The sequence below is a fragment of the Bubalus kerabau genome, chromosome X, assembly GCF_029407905.1.
Source record: "Bubalus kerabau isolate K-KA32 ecotype Philippines breed swamp buffalo chromosome X, PCC_UOA_SB_1v2, whole genome shotgun sequence".
Lineage (NCBI taxonomy): Eukaryota > Metazoa > Chordata > Mammalia > Artiodactyla > Bovidae > Bubalus > Bubalus kerabau.
This window is the reverse complement of record NC_073647.1, coordinates 49,825,533-49,847,932: the sequence shown is the minus strand read 5'-3', so window position 1 is coordinate 49,847,932 and position 22,400 is coordinate 49,825,533. Positions and strand designations below refer to the sequence as shown.

General features: G+C 57.3%; 2 protein-coding genes across 4 annotated transcripts in view; one reads left to right on the top strand and one right to left on the bottom strand.

The window, feature by feature from the left end:
• Positions 1-964: 964 nt before the first annotated feature.
• ABCD1 (ATP binding cassette subfamily D member 1) lies at positions 965-17,749 on the bottom strand. The gene is made up of 10 exons (XM_055564257.1): positions 16,175-17,749; positions 12,798-12,978; positions 8,750-8,892; positions 8,475-8,643; positions 7,976-8,070; positions 6,179-6,324; positions 5,775-5,920; positions 3,338-3,422; positions 2,970-3,095; positions 965-2,881 (listed from the first exon to the last, which is right to left on the bottom strand). Exons 1-10 carry the CDS (start codon positions 17,087-17,089, stop codon positions 2,674-2,676), a joined length of 2,214 nt encoding a protein of 737 aa, XP_055420232.1. The 5' UTR covers positions 17,090-17,749; the 3' UTR covers positions 965-2,673.
• A 58-nt stretch (positions 17,750-17,807) lies between these two features.
• The window catches only part of BCAP31 (B cell receptor associated protein 31), a 29,106-nt gene continuing 24,513 nt past the window's right edge, over positions 17,808-22,400 (top strand). For 2 of the 3 annotated variants that reach the window (XM_055562844.1, XM_055562842.1), the window contains exons 1-3: positions 17,808-17,947; positions 18,807-18,941; positions 20,363-20,463. In XM_055562844.1, coding sequence (XP_055418819.1) covers positions 18,850-18,941; positions 20,363-20,463 — 193 coding nt within the window. In that variant the 5' untranslated portion in view covers positions 17,808-17,947; positions 18,807-18,849. Of the gene's footprint in view, positions 17,948-18,262; positions 18,387-18,806; positions 18,942-20,362; positions 20,464-22,400 lie in introns of those variants that run through there. The other variant, XM_055562843.1, reaches the window with a different exon arrangement.

Here is a 22,400-nt window from a genome sequence, read left to right as displayed (position 1 = left end):
ACTCCTAAACCTCTGAATTGCTAGTTCTCCCAGGATCAGGAACAACTCCTAACCTCAAATCTCAGATAAAACGCAATCTGCCTCCTGTTTCCCAGATAAGAGACCAAGGCACCTCCTGACCACGCTGCTTCTCTGCTGGCCAACGCCCCCTCAGAGGACCTCCAGCCTGGAGCTCTCAGCCAGTTGCACCCTCCTAGTGCCAACTGCCTGCTCATCACTTCCACTCGTGCCTTCTGCCGGGGCTGCAGGCCCAGGGCCAGCAAGCAGTCATTGGGCAGAGTACCTTCTCTTCGACCTGTCCTTTCTTCAACAGGTGCCACCACCCACCCGGCCACCCAACCATCACCTTGAGTCTCACCCCACCCCTTTCCTGCCCTGGAGTTTGAGCTGTGCCCCCAACCATCCGTTTCTTTCTTTTTGGCTGCCCTGCATGGCATGCACATGTGAGATCTTAAGTTCTCCCAAGCAAGGATTGAACCCTGGGCCCTCTGCAGTGGAAGTGCAGAGCCTTCACCACCGGACTGCCAGGGAAGTCCCCCTGTTGACTTCTAATTACTCTCTAATCCATCTGGGGTTTCAGGCCTCGGCACATCCGGCCCGGGTTGTCAAGCGGTGTGCTCCTTGTCTATGTCTCTCTGTATCACTTCACCTATTATCCATCCATCCACCCATCATCATCATCAATCTATCATCTCTATTATCTATCGGTCATCCATCACTTCTACCTCTTTAGGATCAGTGTCTCTATCATCTATTTTTCGAGGTACAATTCACATAAAGGCATACCTTTTAAAGTGCACACTTTGTTGGCATTTAGCAGATGGACAGTATTTACAACCATGGCCTCTACAGATCTAGAACATTCTTATTACCCCCAAAAAGGAAAACTGAGCCCATTCAGCAGTCACGCCCCAGCTCCTGGCAGCCATCGGTCTACTTGGTAAGTGGAATAATACTCTATTGTATGCAGAGACCACATTTTGCTTGTGCATTCATCTGTTGATAGACATTCCAGTTGTTTCCACTTTGGATTACCATCAACAGTACTGTGAAGAATATTCATGTGCAAAGGTTTATGACTGAACATCTATTTTCCATTCTCTGGGTCTAAACCTCCGAGTGGAAGTGCTGGGTCACGTGGGAACTCCGTGCCCAGCTTTCCCGGACCCGCCACCCTCTTGCCCACCATGACTGCCCCGTTTCCGGCCCCACCAGCAAGGGATAAGGGCCAGGTGTGGTGTTCTTGCCTCCCTCCGCTCAGCCTTCTTGAAGCAGAGCTCCCACGTTATCTCCATCCTGCTTTCGGAATAAGTCCAAGCTCTTTAAACAAGGCTCTGGCCCCTCCCTTCCCCCTGTGCTTGGCATGTGGCACAAGCGTCTCCCACTCCTACAAGGTCTAGAAGCCTTGTGTCCCGCTGCCCTTGGCCTAATTGGCTCAGGACTCTTGTTCCTCTGTGTCCCCCACCAGTCCGCTGCTTGGTATCTCTCTCAAAGCTTCTCATGCATGGACCAGGCATCAGCCCCTTCCTCTTCCCTGGCACAGGGTCCAGGGTCCTCTTTGGGCTTAAACATCATTTTGGGGAGATACTGCAGATGCCTCCTTGCCATAGCCAGGTCCAGAAGATGTGCAGGCCAGCATCTTTGGCTGCAGGTGGGCCACTGAGGTTGCCCCTCACCCAGGCCCACGGCTGCCCCTCCTGCCTCTCCCCCAACAAAGCCCCCATGTGGACAGAGAGGCTGGGAGGCAAGAGTGCACTTTCCATGGCAGGTCTTTACTGAGGAACTCAGGGAGGCTCCCTGACCCCAGGGCTGAGGGCCTGAAAGGCACACGGCGGCATGGCAGCGGTGGGGGTCTCCCTCTCAGGTTGAGGCTGCCTTTGCGGACACAGCTTCCCCGCTGACCCCTCTTTGGCACTGGACTGGGCACCACGGTGCCCTCATGCCTGGTGGCCCCAGGGTCGGTCACCCCTGGGGCTGGCCCGCCCCCACCCACCCTCTGGTGGTCGGCAGTGTAGGCTGGTGGGGTGGTGGGTGGGCCAGGGGCTGGCTGACCGGGTGCTCCCGCTGGCAATGGAGATGTCTACAAAAAGGAATCCAATAAATTAGCTTGGAGAAGGGGGGAGGGATGGGGCTACATTCTTATCATGGCTCGGTAGGAAAAGCTGTGCAATTCTTTTCCTTGTGGATTCTACAGAATGACGGGTGGCGGGAGGGCCATGAATGAGGGGCTATGTCTCATTCTGAGGGTCTCACTTGGCCGTTTTTATGGCAAAAAGGGTATCCCAGGGGGTGGGAGCCTTGCTGGGTCCCTGGGATGATGGCAATAGAGGCATGGACCATGATGTCTCCGAGGGACTGCAAACCCAAGAGTGATGAGCTGCAGCCTTGGGAGGTGCTGCCTGGCAAACCCCAGGGCTCCAAGGCCCAGGCTGCTGCTGGCAGCTGGTTGCGCCTCTGGCTGCTTTCCCTTCCCCTTGCTCAGGTCCCCGGGAAGGGGGCACGGGTTTTGTGGGTGGTCCCCTGGGAGGCCCGGGAGGATAGTGAAGCATGTGGTGGGGGGCGGGGGGGCGTGGGGCCGGGTTGCGCAGGCGCTCTGTCTCCTTCATGTGATCCGAGGGTTGGGGTGGGGGCGGAGGGGGGCCAAGGGCGAAGTAAGAGAGCCAGGGCCCTCGGTCAAGTGGCAGCGCCCTGGTTGGCCCCGGGGCCCTGGCCCAGGATCTGGCAGAGCTCCTGGAGGCGCCGCTGCATCTTGGGGATGCCTGCCAGCTGCTGCTCAAGCCGCTGCTTCTCCTCAGTCAGGCTCAGGCGGGCGGCTGAGTCCAGTTTCTCGAACTTCCAGCCACCCTCCCCGTCAAACTGCAGCAAGTGGGTGTGGTACTTCCTGCGTCAGGAGAGGGACAGGGAGGAGGCACTCAGCGGGCCGCCAGGACCCTCTGCCAGAGTCCTGTGGGAAGGGAGGGCACACCTACCACAGGGAGGGTCGGTGGGTGATGGAAAGCAGCGCGATGCCTGCATCCTTGGCTGCCTGGAAGATCTTCCCTTCCACGTCGATGCTCACAGCACTGGTACACTCATCCAGGAGAGCGTACTTGGGCCTTGGGGGTGTGGCCACGTGGGTGAGGCTGTGGGCCTCTGGGGCCAATGCCCCAGGCTGGCCCCAGCCCCTCAGGCAGAGGCAGGGAGCCTGACCCCAGTCCTGCTAGGCCCCCAGGGCTGGGGCCAGGCTTCCAAGCAGTTCTGCCCTCCCCACTTCAGGAGGTCCCAGGGAAAGAGGATCAGGGAACTCCCGGTGCCCGAGGGAGCCCAAGCTCCCGGGACTGGGAGGCTGGCAGCTCACCTGTGGTAGAACATGCGGGCCATGCCGACTCTCTGCTTCTCGCCCCCTGACAGGACATCTTTCCAGTCACACACGGCCTCCCAACCTGGCACAGGACAAGGGTTGATGTTCAGTTCAAGAGGGCTGGGCAGCATCTGCACAAGGGCCTAGGCATGGTAGGTGTGGTGGGAAGGCTTGGGGTTGCTCAGAGGGCTACAGACATGAGTGAGAGCAGAACATGGCAGGGAAAGGCTGGCTACTGGGGACGTCTGTGGACACTGTATTAGCCCAAAAGGACTTGGTCCAGATTTACACACATTTCCTCCAATAGACACCGGGCAGCCCTCACCCGCAGGCCCTGAGGATGCCACCCACCGCATGTGGACACTGGGTCTTCTCAGGGGTGATCGAGTTAAAGGGAGGTCACAAGGGTGGTCCTAGTCCAACAGGACTGTGTCCTTATAAAAGGGGACACTTGGAGACGCAGACACGCACAGAGGAAAGATGACATGAAGACACAGGGCCCAGACGGCCTCTCCCATCCCAGGAGAGAGGCCTGGAACACACCCTCCCTCATGGCCAGCAGGAGGAACCGACCTTGCCCACGCCTGGATCGTGGACGTCTGGCCTCCACAACTCGGAGACAATACATTTCTGTTGTTTGCCCCACCCAGTCTCTGGTGCCAGCAAAATCACACAGGACCTAATGGGGCTAATGAAGTGCCAGTGGGCAGCAGACAGTCAAGGCAGAGCCCCAAGAACAGCTCAGGGGGTCTCTCTGGAAACCTTCTCACCCACTGGGACAAGGCCTGTGTGTCCCAGTGTGAAGCATGTCAGCAAGGCTCAGGAGAGTTCCTTGGATGAGGAAGGAAGTGGGTGATTCATGAGAAACGCCTCCTGGCTTGCTCCCTCCACTCTCTTTCCAGAGAACTAGAACTTTCAGTAGGGCATGTGGCCACCCACCAAAAAAAAAAAAAAAAAACACTTCAATGCCCAAGTTGCCCCGATGGGAGGTTTAACCACAGAACTGAATCCTGGCCAATGGGGTGTAAGTTTAAGTGTTACACATGTGGCAGCTTCTGGAACTTTCTTTAAAAGACAGCATTCACTCAGTGATTGCCCCCACCTCACCTTCTCTATCCTATGGCCCAGGATATGTGATGTGATACGATGCCAAAGCAGCCACCGTGGACTGCGAAGTGACCTCGGGAATGGAGACCACATACAGCAGTGTCCCAGGGGCCTTTATGGGGTGGGGCAATCTCCGCCAACTGCGGCCTGACTTCCTCAGGACTTCTATGTCCCAGTAAGATAAACTCGTAAATGATCTGAGCCACTGTTGGTGGGCAGTTCTGTTACTCACAGCTGAACTTCATGCTAACAGGGTGTAACAGCCAGCCTCGGGGACCCCAGGCACTCAGGGGCACGTGTGGAGCCCAGGTGGAGGGGAGTGCTCCCAGGGTGAGCAAAAGGGGCCCCAGCAGGCCAGGAGGAAGTGAAGTGAAGTGAAGTCGCTCAGTCGTGGCCGACTCTTTGAGACCCCATGGACTGGAGCCTACCAGATTGCTCTGTCCATGGGATTTTCCAGGCAAGAATACTGGAGTGGGTGGCCATTTCCTTATCCAGGAGATCTTCCCGACCCAGGGATCAAACCCGGGTCTCCGCATTGCCAGGAGGAAGCTGAGGATAAAGCTTTTCAGGGATCGTGGCAACCAGGGGCCCCAGAGGAGCTGGCCCACTGAATCCACTGTCTGCAGCCCCTTTCTGCACAGGCGATGACACCTGTCGGCCCTGAGCTTGAGACTAGCACCTGCCTCTTCTACAGGTGGAGGGCATGTCCAGAGGTCAGGTTTGGCTCAAAGTTAAGCTGCCCCTCAGTGGCCAAGGCAGGACTCTGACTTCAGTCATTTGGCTTTCAGTACAGAAATCCCAAAGCTGGCAGTTGGGCCACCCCACCCTCCTCTTGGTGCCGTGGGCATTTAAAGACCAACCTGAGAGGCCCCCGAGTACTGGCCTGTTCCTCCTTCCTGTGGTCTCTTCCCAGGGGACACAGCCCTAGGCTGGAGAGAGACACATGGGAGGGCAGGCATCCCCTCCACCTCCACTGTCGCCATGCACATGCCAGGCTGCCCTGCCTACACCTGGGCTCCGTCCTCTCACTGAAATGCCTAAGGTACCTGTGCATTCCCTGCCTGGCCCGAGGGGGCCTTGCCTGCCCCTGAGCCCACCGCCTGGAGACAGTGCCCCTCTGGATGCCCCTGCCAGGGTTGGCTCCCTTCCACGCTCAGGCTGTCTGGGGCTGTGTGCTTCCTGTGGGTCCTCCACCGGGGTGAGGCTTTCCCGACTCCATTGCACTTTGGACTCCTGCATGTTGCTTGGGGTCATCTTCACCCGGGGTGGGGGAGGCTAGGAGGGAGGCAGGGGCGGCACTGGTGGGTGGGGATGCCCCTTCCCCTACCTCCTTCCCGCTGCAGGATGTGGTTCAAGTGTACGATGTCCAGGATGCCTTCCAGATGCTCCTCGGAATAGCCTTTCCGGCGCATGTCTTCCACTGAGTCGGGGTAGATCACCTGGTCGCGCAAGGAGCCCACGGACATGTAGGGCCTGCAGGAGAGCCGGGTGGCCATGGAGGCAAGGCTGGCACCTCGGTGGGGAGCACCAATCGGAGGGTGGCATACCCACCCCCTGGCAGGCTCAGACACACTCACATGTGCACACATGCCCCATGGCGGTGAGGCTTCTGGGCCAGTGGGTTGCAGCGGGGGACTGGCAGGTGGAGGTGCCCAGCCCCTCCAACCCCAGGGGCAGCCTATTGCCGCCCTCTGCCCCCTCGGATCAAAAGGGGCAGGGGGTGCTGCTCACCTCTGGGGGATGTAGAACATGCGCTGGGGTGGGGGCTTGTAGAGCACGCCACCATACGTGGGCCACAGCCCACCCAGGATCCGGAACAGGGAGCTCTTTCCGCAGCCGTTGGGGCCAGTGATGAGCAGGTGCATGCCTTCTTCCACCTGTGGGGGCGGCAGGCAGCTGTGGGCACTGCCCAGGCCCCCTCCCCTCACCTGTGGCTGACCTGCTGGCCTCAGAGAACACCCTGCACCTGGCCCACGCCCACCTTCCATCTCTGGCTGAGGCACGGCAGGGCCCCTGGGGCAGGCTCCGGGGTTCAGCTGTAGGGCTCTGGCTTGTCCCCGACATACGCCAGAGACCACGGGGACAGCAGGACAGCCTGTCCTGCCGCAGCCCAGTGAACAGTCAGCGGTGCCCCCCAGGACACCCGGAGGCCATGTGGCCAGCAGGTGCTTCAGGCTCCACAAAGAGCCTGACATCTGCTGATCTGGAGACACCTGGGGGGTGCTGCTGTCTGCAGGGTGGGGGACGGCACTGAAGGCACAGCTCCCTGATCGCCCCCCCCCACCACCACCACCTTGTGTGATTTCACTGCAACACCCCAGGCCTTCCAGCCAGGGCGGTCCTCTCACCATCCCAGAGCATGTGTCCCAGGCAGTCTCCCTTGCCCCCTTCCCTGAACCTCTGCGATTGCCCTTCTTACCCCATCACCTGGCTGAACAGAGCTGGGCGCGCCCCGTCCCTAACCTAACCAGAGCCCAAGTCCACCAGTGGCTCTGCCAGGAGGGAGCTCTTTCTCAGCCCCCAGCCCCCACTCCCTCGCCTCACCTCACCTTCTAACTAGCTGCCCACCTGGGCTTCCCCTGGGCCTGCCTGGCAACCATTCAACCTGGATAAACCGGCCATCAGCGGCACCCCACCTCCCAAAGGTGACTACTCCCAGGGGTAATGGCGATCATACCACTGCTCTGTGCCCAGCCTCCAGCTGGCAGCCTGCCCACCTGCCCAGAGGCTCCTGGGTGAAGCTTCATGTGACTTCTACGCCCCCAGAGCTGGTGAGCTGTGGTCCTTGCTGAACCTGGGGAGCCATCTGACCCGGGCTCTTTGTAACCCTTAAGGGCTTCCCTGATTTACCTCTGGTTTACAGTGCCCAGCCTGGAGCTCAGGGAACATTAGGTGAATGAATGAATGACTCCCATCCCCAGGACGCCCCTTCAGTCCATCACTCCGTCCAAAGCCCTAGCTAGGCACATGGGTGACTGATGGCTGTTGGCCCCCAGGGAGTCCTGTCCACAGACAGCCTGCATCGTGGATGAGCGCTCTCCCAAGGAGCCAGGCCATGCCCACCACCTACCTGCTCTGGGGGCCTCTCACAGCATATGGGTGGGACCACATGCCCAGGTTGGTGGAAGAGCTTCCACCAACCTGGGACCAGAGTTGGACCAGAGTCCCCAAGTCCTGGGCCTCTCAGGGACGGGGCGGGGTGTGGGGTGCTGGCAACAATATGGCTAGGAACCTATGGGTGACTCTTGCCCAGTCCTGGTAATCACAAGGCTCTTTTATCAGCTCTGACTCCATTGCCCCAGAACTAATAGGTAGACACATTGCTCTTTCACCTTTGGCTTCAGCTGCTGCCACGTAAACCTGGGGTCAATGGCTACTGACAACACAAGGCAGGCTGACCAGGCTGGGTCCTAAGGGCTGAGACTTGCGGGTGGCTTGTGGGTACAGAAGGCCAGGCCTGGGGCCTCAGGGTTGGCTTCAGCCCCACCCGAGCTTCTGGGCTGGTGCTTGGCTGTGCCTTCTACTTACCCTGATGTTGAGACTGGCCACCACCACCTCCCCAGTGGGCGTGATAATGGGGATGTTCTCACACACGATGCCCTGTTCCACATCCACCACTTGGCCTGGAGAGAGGGCGTGAGGCAGAGAGAGGGGGGCGGAATGCTCCCCCACCTTCTGCTGGCTTCCGTGGGCCCCCACCTCCCGGCAGCCCGCCAGTGTGTGGCTTTACCATGTTCCCCTTGCTGTGCTCAGGGCTGGGGAGAGGGACAGTGTCTGCTCCTGCCCCGCAGCACCCCCCAAAGCCAGCTTCAATGCTTGGGGCGTCTTCCACAGTGTGCCCCCCAGCCCCTACTCCACTCAGGGGCCACCCTCCACCTCTTTTGCAAAGAGAAATCCTGGCAAGGGCTACTGCTCTGGGAAGTAGGGCAGTGGGGACCACAGCTTTCCCGGGAAGCCCTCCAGGGCACACCAGGCAGTGGTGGGAGGGCCGGGACCTGTGGGGCCTTTCTGGGGAGGGCGACCTTACCTCGGATCTGCAGGGGCCCCTCCATGCGGACGCCAGACCTCATGATGGCCCCGGACCCTGCGTGTGCATCCTCCGGCTCCCCGGGCCTCTTAAAACGGCACTGCTGGACATCTTCGAACACCTGGAACATCTCGTAGACCCTGGCTGTGTAGCCAGCCAGCTCTGTGACCTGCAGGGAAGGTGATCCTGGCTTAGCCTCTGCCAGCAGGGGTGGAGGGGAGAGGGCACAAGTGGGGTTGGGGGAGGGCTGGGCCATGGGCTGGACCGGGGGCTACCTCCTTGTAGGATGACATGACCCGCTCGATGGCGTCTGCAGCAGCAGTGAGGAGGTTGCGGGCGATGGTGAAGGCTTCTGTGCGCTCGCTTACCAGTTCCCCCTCCTTCATCGCTTGGGCCGCCTTCTTCACTGTCTCCGAGTCTGCAGAGCATGGTGGGGGTGGGTGGGGTGGGTGAGGAGGGGGCAAGGACAGTGGAAAATCAAAACTGAACCACTAGGGGAGAGAGGAAGTCCCTCTAGCACATGATGCTTGGACAACTGGGTCTCCACGTGCCAAAGACGAACCTCGACCTCACACAACACACAAAAACGAACTCGAAGTGGAGCCCTGGCCTGCACACAGAGCTGAGACTATGTAACTCTTAGAAGAAAGCACTTTGGCATTAGGTACGGCTCTTTGAATAGGACACCAAAAGCAAAACAGAGAAGGGAGCTTCATCGAAGAGAAAAAGTTGGGGGCACCAAAGTAAATCATCCACAAAGTAAAAACACAGCCTATGGACTGGAAGAAAGTATCTGCAAATCATTAATCTGATAAGGGCCTAGGTCCCAGAATACACAAAGAACTTTGTCAATTCAATAGTAAGGAGATAAACAACCCAATTAAACAGTGGGCAAAGGATCTAAATAAACGCTTCCATCGTAAGATACACAGATGGCCAATAAACATGTGAAAAAATGTTGATTGACCCCGTTTTACCCTCATCTCTCCCCTTGATGCTGTATTCTCTGGCCATCCTCAATGCCACTATTTCTCTAAAGGAGCCCGCTCCTGTCTTGACTTGCTTTTTTCTTTTCTGTCTCAGTTGAGACCTCATGGTTGCCCAGTGCAACCCTCTTTTGTCCATGGCTTTGACTCTCTTGATCCTTGGGTCCCCTAGAGGGGCAAGGCTTTTATACAAGGAATGTTCTCTAAATGGTGATGGGAAGCAAAACAGACTGACTCTGAAGGTTAACTCTATCCACGGGCATGAACGGTTCTGAGCCAGGAGTCAAGGATATGATGGTGGGGGTGGGGTAGGAAGGGGCAGAAAGGTTAGGGCAGGTGCAATAGGGGGTAGACAATGCTGGACCACTGGCCAGAGCACCAGGAATCCAGGGCACTGGGCAGGGGAGGGGACTGGCAATTCTGAGAGTCTAAATCCCAGAACTTCCTTCCAACCGTGGTCCTAGGCAGGGCAGGGGAGGGGGGAACACAAACCATCCTCTCCAGACGTCCTGAGAGCTTGAAAGGGACTGCACACAAAGGGGAGGGGTCTGTGGGGACCCTGGCAACAGCGGGTACCTCCCTGGAGACAGCATAACCCTCTGCCGCTTTCCTCAGTGCCCACAGCTAGACACTCGACAGCTATTCCTGGCCAGGTGGCCCCTCCCTGGACTTCTAGCTTGGAGGTGCCGGCAGGCCAGAAGGGCAAAGTTAGCTACATCTGTTTCCCCTGATGATTGCCTGCCTGCTTACCTCATTCCCAGCGCTCTCCAGTTTGCAGTTACTGGAGACACAGCAGAGACAAAACAGACACACCTCTGACTTCCTTGAGTCTGGCCACAAAGGTGGGCACAGGAGCTGAGGCCTCTGAATCGCCCACAAAGCCCAACACGGCAGAGGCTCCAGAAAGTCCTAGGCCTGCAGAAGAGGGAAGTGGCTGCAGGCACTTCCTCCCAGAAACCGCAGGTTGGTTTCCTCCTGGGTCCCTTCCCATGCTCCTGGCCTAAATCAAGGCCACCCCTTGAATAGGTCCATTGGTGGAAACAACGACCGCCTCCAACTAGATAGTTCCTCTTGGCAGAGAGAGACAGACAGCTGAGGGTACGGAAGCCCCAAGAGAGAGGCACCGATACGGAGAGAGTGAGAGACGCTTCTGGTTCTGGAACGTGCACGTCAGGCTCACTCTCTTTACATAGTACTGAAAACCCTCTAACTACCCAACTGCACAAGATACAACACCTTTTCCATGGGAGCTGTGCTTGCAGGAAAGCAAGGGAAATTCCCAGGAGTGAGAAGAGAAGCTAGCAGCTAGTGCTCCTGTGACGTCCCTGGAGATGGAGATGGGAGCTGCTGTCACACAGCCAGGGCTCAAGATGCAAGGTCTCCTCTCCGAACTGGTAATTATGTGTCTAGGGCTCAAATTAATATCACCTCCAAGTTCAGGAACCCCTCCACCCCAAGTGGAGAAGTTAACAGGAAATGGCCTCCAAACGGTTCATTACCTGGGAGCTCAGCTAAAACCAAAGCCAATGAGTGCTCTGGGGAATCCGACCCTCCAGTGCTTGCTAAGCCCACAAGGACCTTGAGCAAAGAAAACCAGCAGCTGGAAGATGAAATTGGCTTAGACTCTCAAGAATTCAGACAACCAGATGGCTGGATAGATAGTGAAGTGGCTCAGTCGTGTCCGACTCTTTGTGACCCCATGGACTGTAGCCTACCAGGCTCCTCTGTCGGTCCATGGGATTTTCCAGGAGAGAGTACTGGAGTGGGTTGCCATTTCCTTCTCCAGGGGGATCTTCCTGACCCAGGGATTGAACCCAGGTCTCGAATGGCTGGATAGAGACCTTGGAATAAGCATGATTAGTATGGTAGCTAGCAAAAGAGGGGCAGTCAGAGAGATGAGAAAGCAGACACAAACACAGCTTGAAATTTCTATTTTCAAATGTCTATTTAAAAGAGAATCAAGTAGAACTTTACAGAAACATCATTGAAAATGAAAATAATTTAAATTAGATGCAGCCAAAGAGAAAACTAGCCAATGAGTGAGCAGGAAAATCGGACGACCCCTCCCAGAATTTAGCACAGAGAATGCGAGGTGGGGAAGGGGGCAGATAGGCCAGAAGGAAAGAGCACAAAGAACGAGAGAGGAATTCATTAAATTCATTCATATATTTGAAAAGGGAACAGCTGAGAACTTTCCATGATGGAAGCAATCTGAATGACAGAACAGTCTGGATATTCACAGGACATACAAGAAGTTTCAAGCAGAATAAATGGAAACACACGGGCAAACACCTCCCAGAGAAACTGCAGAGAAAAAGTCTAACCAGGGAGACCATGCAGGCAGCTGAGAGCAGTTAGGCTGATGGCAGGTTTTCCAATAGAGGCAATGGGATGTTGTCTACGGGCTAAAGAGAGACCAACGGACCGCCTCAACTTCCTCATCCAACTAAACTTCAGTTGTTGGGGGGAGGGTAAAATAAAGACATTTTCAGGCAACAAAATATTCTCAAAGCTCCCTTGACAAAAGCCTCACGGTATTCTAAAACTAATTAAAAGTCTTTGGAAAGGAAAAAAAAAAAAAAAAGAACAAAAAAGAACTTCTGAAGGACGTCTGACCGAAGGAGGGTTACCGGCCTGCAGGGAAGGGCTTTCCTAGAGAAAACTGCAGAGAAAGAGAACAAAAAAAAAAAGCAGAAACTCACGGGCGAATCTGAACATGCAGTGACCCGGTAAAGCCATGGCAAACTTGATGGTGGGCTGGTCCTCCAAAGTGTGGTAAGCAAGGGCTGGGATGAGCAGGAGCTATTGATTAACCCAGACTTTTCTCAAGTATGCACGTTAACCTTTGAAGGGCAACCACGAAGACTGCAAATAGAATGAATTCCTTGCAAACTGGTAGAGGAACAAACTGGGAATCCTTCACAGTCCCTCAGGCCTCAGGCAAGAGGGCCCTGCCCTTGACAACCTTCAAGAGCTATTGTGGGCGTGGGAAAGCCCAGGTTTGAGCCAGAAAGGGGCTCCTTGAACGTACTTCCCCATAATCCCACTGCCAAGATGGGTCAAGACAGGGCCAGGTAGGCAACTGTGCAGATGCCTGTTGAAGGGTGTTCCTGAACTGACATCCTTGGGCTTGGCTGAGTGGGACCAAGAAGCGTGAGATACTGTAAGGGGGACCCACATGTAGGGTGGCAGAGAGGAGCTCTGGGAGGGTGTGACTGCGGACATTTCCCAAGGGTGCCAGCTGGGGTCCCCAGCAGTAGAAGAGGCAGGTGGGCCAGCTGGGCACTGGGCCCTCCCAAGCCTAGCCCAGTGGTCCAGAAGGCCGGCCCTCTCTCACCTGACTCTGAGTAGCCAGTGGCAGTGATGATGGGGACAGCCACCATGAGCAAGCCTGAGGCGCTCCACACGTACTTCATGAGGAACTGCTCCAGCATGACATACCACAGGCGTTCCAGCAGAATGAGGTTGATCTGCGAAGCCAGGTCCTGGTAGGAGTGCTGCAGAAGGGCCAGCTCCACCTGTGGGGAAGGGGTGCCAGAGACCCAGAGGCGTGGCAGTCAGTCCCCTGGGGCAACAGTGAGCATCCCTGAGTGCCAGGCTACACAGGCCATGCCATTCGAAGGCCATGACAGGGCTGAGAGCCGGGGCTTAGGACTGGGCCACGCTTGATGAGTCAAAGCATTGTTTACCAGAATTGGCTTTGCTTAATGGCTCAGCCTACCTGGTCCAAATGCCATACCTCTTGCCACCTCCAGGCTGTGTGAGCTGGAGCAGGTCACTTTCCCTGTCTGGGCTACCATGGACAGGGGGACAGGTCTCAAACTCAGGAGAGGTATGGCATAGACAATGCAACGCTGGGGTACAACGGCAGTGAAGGGGCTCACCCCCTCATTTCTGAGGCTCCCACCCGCTTTCCACTGTCTCTTCAGTTGGGATGCTCACCATGCCCCCTCTCTGCCCTGGAGAGCTTTTCAACATGGGCTGAGGGCAGCTACCTTGCCCATTTCTTTGAGCAACTGCTGAGGGGTCACCCTGAATGAAGCAGAGGGGAGTGCAGGAAACCCAAAGGCAATAGCTGGTTTCGAAGAATGTGCTTCAGTCATCTCTACCTCTGTAGGCCCTGGCCTCCCTTTCCTTGCCCACAGTTCCTCTGGGTGACAAACTTGCACTGCGTCCTCCCATCGTGATCGGCAGGGCACACTCCCAAGCAAGCTCGTTCAGGCATCACCCCCAGTGGACAGCCCCATGCCAAAGCCAGCTGAGGATGCCAGCCCACCAGCCAGGCCACCAGGGGGCCTGCCCTGCCTGCTTGTACACTGGCCACCACTTGCCATCTCAGGAGAGAGAGTGGGCGAGAAACAGGCTCTCTGGGACAGCAGCAGTTAGATGGGCTGGAGTGGCCAAGAAGCAGTTGCAGCAAGGTGGCCACTGGGTCCTGGATGGCTTGGTAGGGGCACCTGCCCTGATCCTGTCTCCCCACCCAACGAACAAGAGCTGCCCAGCCTGGAATAGTTTCCTTTGCCAATTCACCATGTTATAGCTGACTCTCGACTTCATTCTCGCCACGTCCCATTATATGTGTATTCTCCTGTCCGTGGTAGCCCAGACAGGCAAAGTGACCTGCTCCAGCTCACACAGCCTGGAGGTGGCAAGATGTATGGCATTTGGACCAGGTAGGCCGAGCCATTAAACAAAGCCAATTCTTGTGAACGATGCTTTGACTTATTAAGAAAGTCTACCCGTGCTCAGGCTAATAAGAGGTTGGGTGTGTTGGTATGAGCCTGTCTAATAACCCTTCTGTGGAGAAGGAAATGGCAACCCACTCCAGTATGCTTGCCTGGAAAATCCCATGGACTGAGGAGCCTACCTACAGTCCATGGGGTCGCCAAGAGTTGGACAGGACTGAGCGACTTCACTTTCACTTTTCACTTTCATGCACTGGAGAAGGAAATGGCAACCCACTCCAGTATTCTTGCCTGGAGAATCCCAGGGACAGAGGAGCCTGGTGGGCTGCCATCTATGGGATTGCACAGAGTTGGACACGACTGAAGTGATGCAGCAGCAGCAGCAGCAGCAATAACCCTTCTCCTTGACATCCCAGGAATAGCAAAATACTTGGCGGTCTGCCCTCCAGTCAGCCAGCTACCTCTGCCCCAGCCTGCTGATCTGAGCCCGGGCCAGTGTCCATGGGGACATCAGCCAATGGGACTGGGCTGAGCCACGTGCCCACACAGTGAGGGCAATCAAGCCACCCATGAAGGCCCATCACATCACACAGCCCTTTGCCTGAGGCCTCAACAGACAGGTTGGGGACGCACATCAGGCCCCTCCCACCCCAGCCGGTGAATCTGCCCCGTGAACATGTTATTTCCTGAAATTAACCCAGAGGAAATCCTTCAAAGAGCTAGCGATTCTCCCTTCTTCCCACCTCCCCTATCCCCAGCCAGGTCTTGGGCATTGCTTTGCTGTTCCTGAAGTGAGCACGCCTACTCTGAGCGCCCTGGCAATCCAGGCTCGTGCTGGGAGCTGGCAGGAGTGCCAGCTGGGGCTGACAATGTAGCTGCGGGTAATGTGCCAAGTGCCTCACCCAAGGCCACGGCTGCCTGCCAAGACCCTGCGTCCCTGGAGCACAGGGGAGGAGGATGGGGGGTTGCGGCTGCAGATCCGGCCCTTTTTCTCCTTATCTGGAGCCCAGCCGGGAATGCCCCCTATCTGCTCAGGGATAAGTCTTTAAAAAAAAAAATCAGGGACAAGCCTGCCTCCCTGCCTGATAAGATGGGCTGCCAATGAGACAAGGTCGAGGACACAAGGCCATCTGACCTAGGGAGGATCCGTGGGCCTTCAGGAGCTGGATGCCATTGTACCCCTCCCCCAGAAGCACTGGGGAACCGAAACCAGAGTCGCAGAGAACCTAGCCGGAGGCAGCTGCAACCCAGGCAGGAGGAGGGGAGGGGCCGGAGCACTGGCCTGGAGTAACCTCTCCCAGGCCCCGGCTCCTGGCCCTAGCTGGCTGGCCGCTGACCCAGCCTGCTGGGGAACTGCACGGCTGGGACCTGGGCGGAAGGGCGGCCACACTGGGGGCAAGGTGGCCGCCGGGAGGGCAGGAAGTGCGTCCTGCTGCAGCGGCAGCTTGGGCCCTGGCACCCCTGGCTGGGGCCTCGGGGAGGCAGCCAAGCCTGCAGCCAGGCCAGCCTTTGGGCTCCGGAGGTGGGGAGAAGCTTGATCTGGAGCGCTGAGATCCGATCAACACACCGAGCGCTGCTGCTCGTTAACCTCCGCTTGGGCTGAGTCATGCCCATAATGCCCACTTGCCCGGCCGGACGCCGGTCTTCAAAGGGCCTGGGGGACTAGGAGGGGGCCAGGCAACAGGCTGCATCCCGTCATCCCTGCCCCCAGATGGCAGGAGCCCCTTCTCTGTTAGCTGCAGGCAGGGGGCAGGCTGGGAGCTCTTGGGTCTCCCATCACTAGGGTCTGCAGCCCTAAGGCCAGGACAAGGGAGGCGGGGAGGAAGCAGAAGTGACCCAGGACAGTCTCCACCCAGCCTTCCTGCTTCTCCATTACTGTGCCGACCTGGGCTGCCCACGGCTCTGGTCATCCCTAGTCTCCCTCTCCCATGGCCAGCCCACACCTGTGCCATCAGCTGCAGGCAGCCCCCGGCCTTCCTGCCCTGGACTCCCCCATCCACGCGCTTTCCGGCCCCACGAGCGGCCCCACCTCATGGCCCCCGTAGAAGGCAATCTCCTCTGAGTTGGCCACCACTCGGGAGTGCATGTAGCGCAGCTCTCCCTTGCGCCGCGCCTCCTCAGCCACCAGCTCCCCGAACTTGGGCGAGAAGGCTCTCAGCACATTGGCCGTGAGGAAGACCACGAGGCCAGCGATGGCCGAGGGCCAGGCTGTGCCGGCCCCGCGGGAGCGGGCCGCTCGAACCAGGGTGTAGGTGGTCACGGCCACATCCAGGAGTGGCTTGGTCAGGTTGGAGTAGAGGTGGGCCACGGAGGCAGCGAAGGCCACCACATCCTCTGTCAGGGACTGGTCCGGGTTGCGAAGACGCCCGTCCATGTTGCTGACCCGGTAGTAGGTCTGCTGGGAGAAGTAGAGGCTGTAGGCATGGGCCACCAGCCGGCTGCGGAACGCCAGGGCCAGCTGGCCCTCCAGGTAGCGGATGGCACTGTTGATGAAGGTGGCAGGCAGTGCGATGAGCAGCCACTGCACGAGCTGCCAGCTGAAGGCCTGAGGGTCCTTGCGCACAATGCAGCGGGCCAGCCGGCCGTCCAGGCGGGCCACATACACTGACAGGAAAGTCCGGCTCACCAGGGCAGCTGAGTGCAGCGCCAGCAGCCCCGTCTCCCGGCACAGGATCCTGGGGAAGAGCAGCCTCAGGAGCCATAGGAGCCGCTGCAAGAACACCTGGTTGACGCCGGCCTTGCCCGCTGAGGCCACGGGGGCACCGGAGACGTCTGCTGTGGGCTCCCCCTCCACCGCGGGTGCTTGAGGGCTCCTGGCCGGAGCCAGGCACTGGCGCACCCGAGGATAGAGTTTGTGGGCTCCATAGGCCACGAGGGCCAGGACCACAGCAGTACGCTTCAGCGTGGTCACCCGCGAGGCTCGGGGGGTAGAGAGCACCGTCATGTCACCTGGGCTGGACTCACGGGACCGGGACGGGTGCCTGAGGCAGCAGAGGAGGCAGGTGGCTGCAAGGGTGGTGGCTCTGACCCCGGGCTCGTTGTCTAGGCAACTGGAGACCTCGCAGTGGTCCCTGAGACTGTCGCTTTAGGCCACCCGGGTGGTGCTGGGGCCCCTGGCGCGGGTGGGCTCAGGGCCCTCCAGGGTCGCGGCCTCTTCAGGCGGCCGAAGTGGAGGAACTTGTCAGTCCTTGGAACTTGTCAGTCCCTTGGCCCTTGGGGTCAGAGCCTCCAGAGGTCTCCGGCCGAGAGGGCGTCTTTTTCTCTCCACCTCCTACTCCTCCTCCCCTGGTGGCGCCCCTCCCTGGGGTACCGGGCGCGTCCGTCCGCTCCACAGCCCGGCTGAAGCGACTGTGACTCCGCCACCCGCCCAGAATCCCCACCTACCCACCCACCCCTCCCCAGGGGCGAGTCGGGGGAGGGGGAGGAGGCGGAGGAGGGGCGGGAGGCGGAGCTCAGGCACGGGGCGCCCCACCCCGTTCTCGCCCCACGGTGGGGCCCCGCCCCCTCCCCGGACCACAGAGACGCGGGAGGACCGCGCGGGCTAGAGAAGCAGCACCTCGCCTTCCCGCCAAGGCCGGGGACCCGTCGCTCCGCGCGCGCGCGCGAGGCGCGGCTTCTTCCCTAGTCCCAGGCGTCGGGAGCCTCGGCTCGGGGGCGGGGCCTCCGGGGCCTTGTGGCGGTTGGGGGCGGGCCGTGACTAGCGGGGCGCTTCCGGTTCCGGCCGCGGGGAAGGGGCGGGGCCGGGCTGGTGGTGGGAGAGTTTGGCTGTGACGAGGCGTGCGTGGTGACTCTGGAGAACTCGGTGAGCGGACTCGCGCGCCGCGCTGGGCTCCCGGGCCGCCGAGATCCCCCGGCTCTTCGACGAGGGGGCGCGGGGAGGCCCACTGCGCAGGACCAGGGCCGAGGCTGGAGTGCGGGGGCGGGACCGGGCGGAGGGAAGTCGGGGTGGCGGCGGGTGGAGCCGTCTCCCGGGGTGGGGGGCGACGTCGAAGTCCCTCCGGAGGAGCCGGCGGGGTGGGGCTTGTGAGGGCGTTCCGGGTCGGGGCCTCGTCGAGGGGTCTTCTGGAGCCTGATAGGCGCCGCGACCGACCTGGGAGGCCGGGAGGGGTTTCTCTGGCTTCGGAGGAGACAGTCTTCTGGAACTTTCTCTGGACGGGGCCGTGAGGTGCTGGGTCGAGACCCGCTCTTGCCCTTGGCTCCTACTCTCGTCCTCTAGGAGTCGCTCTCGGGGGCTCTCAGAGGTACCGAAAGCCCGAGCCGAAGGGGCGGTGGTTGGGAGGCTTTGGAGTTCCGCTCCTGCCCTGGGAGGAGCTGCTCGCTCCTTCTCTGTCGGCCCGGGTGGAAGGGCCCAGAGGCATCGCAGCTTGGGAGGAAGCGGGAAGGCGTTACTAGGACCGAGGCTGCGGTGTGGTGGGCGGTAGCCTTTGGCGCCCCTCGGCGGGGGGCGATCTCCGGGCTCCCCGAACTGCCGATTCCCACCCACTGCTGCCAGGGTTCCGCAGGCGGAGTCTCCTAGACTCCACGGGGAAGAATTGTTTGGAAGGGTGTCTCTGGAGGTGTTGGCAGCCAGGCTGCGGGGCTCGAGGGCTGGGAAGGCTCTGAGGTCTAGGGCTGGTGGCTGCTGAGCTGTCAAGACGCCTATTCGTTCTATGCTCCGTCAGGAACAGGCTCACATCTTCCTGGTGGAAAGCTGCTAGCAACACGATGAGTCTGCAGTGGACTGCAGTCGCCACCTTCCTCTATGCGGAGGTCTTCGCTGTGCTGCTGCTCTGCATTCCCTTCATTTCTCCCAAAAGGTATGGGCAGGCAAGCCAGGAAGAGTCTTGGTAGCTTGTGCCTGCAGAGTTGGGGGGCCTTGGAATTGAAGCCAGCCGGAAACAGGTAGAACCTGTCTGGGATGGGGGTGGCAAGGACTGTGTTTATTATTGCCAGCTAGGCCCACAGTTGTGCTCAGTCACATCTTGACAAGGTCCTTTCCCCTGCACCCTGCCTTCTGGTCTTCAGAGTGTGCCAGAGGGGAGAAGACTGAGCCACCATTCCGGGAACGATGCCTTCCGGGTGTTTAGGGGATGGCATTGTGAGATCTGCAAGACTTGCCCCTGGGTCATGTTCCCATTGATTTGGTGACTTCTGTCCTCCTAACCAGTCTCGCTGGGGTTGCGTAGTGGCCTCATGAGCATTACTCAGCCTAGGAATGCTGAAGCCATGTTTCTTTTCAGTGAACAGAGGACTTCTGAAAAGTTATTTTGAAATTCATCTTGATTACATATACTGTAGGAACACATCTGGTCTTAAGTTAGAACATTACAAATAAGACTCTTTTCACAGATGTTTTCATAAAAGCTTCTTTTTAATGAAAAATTATAGGCCACTGTTGTGATAGAAAGTGTACAGCATTGCTTAAGGAATGTTCTTGACAAAAGCTAGATCTGAATCACCGTATACATTTCACAGGGAATGCAGGGACAGTGGCCCACTTGGAGCTGCTGCATGGAAAGCTTTGCAGGACAAACAGCCTGGTTTCTGCAACAGTGAATTGGGGGAGAAAACAAAAGAGAGCAAGGGAGGGGGGAGTTTGTAGAATAAGAGAGGTTTAAGGTGCTTGTCAACAGAATGCAGAGTCAGAACCTTGTCAGGATTCAAACAGACCAATTGTTAAAAAATAATTGCCTCAATTGGACTTTGGAGTTCTGGCTCTGATGATGAGAGACTTTTCTTGACATTTTTGAGGCCTGGCAGTGGCATTGCGATTGGTAGCCATTTCTGAAGGCTCTTCTCTGATGGAGCTGTATGCTGAAGTATTTATGGAGGGAAAGGAAGAGAGGTCTGGGGTCTGCTTCATGGTAATCGGGGGTGGTGGGAGTCTAGATGAGCCGAGATTGGGCATTCATTTAGTTTAAAGAAATAATGTGGATTTGGCAAGCATTTTGATACTACAGAGGGAACACTAAGTTTTGCATTTCTCTCCCCAGAGCCTACCAGTGTTTAAGATTTTTTTAGAAATTTCTATACTTGGACAGGTATCTTTTTTTTTTTTCTTTTTAACACTGTTGAACGGATGTCATAAGTTGGAAAATTGCAAGCAGCTAAGGCTGAATCTGTATAAGATATTCAGCCTTTGAAGAAGAGTGCAAAACTGTATTTCTGTTTTCAGGGCCCTGGATCCCAGGTGTGTGTTCTTACTCTACTGACCTTAACCTTTTTGTCCTCTTCACAGATGGCAGAAGATTTTCAAGTCCCGCCTTGTGGAGTTGGTAGTGACATATGGCAACACCTTCTTTGTGGTTCTCATTGTCATCCTTGTGCTACTGGTCATTGGTGAGTGAGTTGTGGCTGATGGTAGCTACCTGACTTAGACCTTTTGCTGTGGCCTCTGCTACAAAGCCCTGTGCCATGTGCTATGTTCCATGATTAGAGTACAGCTTTGATTTCTCAGAGACAGACCATTTAGTGCGCCTGTCTTTCTCTTGGGGGAAGAAAAGCTCCCTTCGTCCACAAAGACATCAGCATCCCTGCTACTGACTGCTGGCAGGGTCTTTGCTTTGACCAGCAGCCTTTGTGCCCCTGGTGCTGACAACCTCGTGTCTCAGGCAGCTCCTTGGGTCCTTCCAGAGCTGAAACCAAGAGAGGCTAATGGACCTGTGCTGACCTTGGTCTCAGTAGGCTGCAGGGTTTAGAAACTGGGTGTGTGTGCTTTTGCTTTTAGGTGTGGGCTGGGGGTAAGAGTTGGGGTGGGGAGGGACCATGCTGGGGGATGTTCGCATAGAGCTTTGCCTTTCTGCACACCAGATTCCACGAACTCTCCTGGTATGGCAGATTGGGTGGGATTGGCCCCTTGCAGAAGGTGGTAGTTGGCAAAAGTGCCGTTTTTCTTTTTGAGGAGTCAGGGAACTGCCTGGGTGTTCTAGAGCGACATCCTGCTATGATAACAGGCTGCTTCATATCCTAATGTAATCTATAGAGGCTTGCCTAAATAAGTTGTTCAGTTCAGTCGCTCAGTTGTGTCCGACTCTTTGCAACCCCATGAATCACAGCACACCAGGCCTCCCTGTCCATCACCAACTCCCGGAGTTTACTCAAACTCACGTCCATCGAGTCGGTGATGCCATCCAGCCATCTCATCCTCTGTTGTCCCCTTCTGCTCCTGCCCCCAATCCCTCCCAGCATCATTCTTTTCCAGTGAGTCAAAAATAAGTTGCTGCTGCTGCTGCTAAGTTGCTTCAGTCGTGTCCGACTCTGTGTGACCCCATAGACGGCAGCCTACCAGGCTTCCCCATCCCTGGGATTCTCCAGGCAAGAACACTGGAGTGGGTTGCCATTTCCTTCTCCAGTGCATGAAAGTGAAAAGTGAAAGTGAAGTTGCTCAGTCGTGTCCGACTCTAGCGACCTCATGGACTGCAGCCTACCAGGCTCCTCCATCCATGGGATTTTCTAGGCAAAAGTACTGGAGTGGGGTGCCATTGCCTTCTCCGAGCAAATGCTAGCAACATAGCATAACTAGCTAGAAGCTGCAGCCCTGGCTGGCCCCTAGCCATCCCTGGGAAGGGGTCTAGGGTACATCTCACTGGGGGAGTGGGCTTAAAGAGAGTTCAGGGTCAACTGCCTTGGGCTGGAGGCCTGAGATAGAGAGGGTAGCCCTCTGCTGTATGACTTGAGTTGGTTTGGCCCAATGCCCCCATCCCTGGTTGGCTCTTTGCCATTAGTCAAGGTGGACCTTGAGGTGCTGGGGTCTCTGGATGCAGAAGACAGTGTGGGAAAACATGTTTTTTGTTTAAATCACAAAAATAGCACATCTTTAAAAATTTGCAAATTTAACTTACAAAGTTAAAGGTCCCCATAAACCCACGTCTCACAGGTAACTATTTTAACAGTCTGTGTTATGTTTCCACAGTTGTTTTCTGTGTTGCCGTGTCTTCACATGGAGGAAGGGACAAGGGAGCCCTCTGGAGTCTATTTTATAACGGCACTAAACCTACTCATGAGGGCCTTGTGCTCATCTCCCAAGGGCCCTACTTTCTAGTATCATCTGGTTGGGAGTTAAGGTGCCCAAATGGGAATTTTGGGGGTCAGGAACCCACATGTGTGCATGCTGAGTCGCTCAGTTGGGTTTGACTCTTTGCGACCCTGTGGACTGTAGTGTGTCAGTCTCCTCTGTCCATGGGATTTTCCAGGCAAGAATACTGGAGTGGGTTGCCATCTCCCCCTCCAGAGGATCTTTGTGACCCAGGGATCGAACACACATTTCCTGTGTCTCC

Bases quoted from the DNA above. Each gene is read 5' to 3' on its own strand.
- ABCD1 (XM_055564257.1), bottom strand. From the start codon at position 17,089: ATGACGGTGCTCTCTACCCCCCGAGCCTCGCGGGTGACCACGCTGAAG. The intron at 12,979-16,174 runs GTGGGGCCGCTC...CCTTCCCCACAG, and splicing joins CCTTCTACGGGGGCCATGAG to GTGGAGCTGGCCCTTCTGCA. The intron at 8,893-12,797 runs GTGAGAGAGGGC...CATGCTCTGCAG, and splicing joins CACTGGCTACTCAGAGTCAG to ACTCGGAGACAGTGAAGAAG.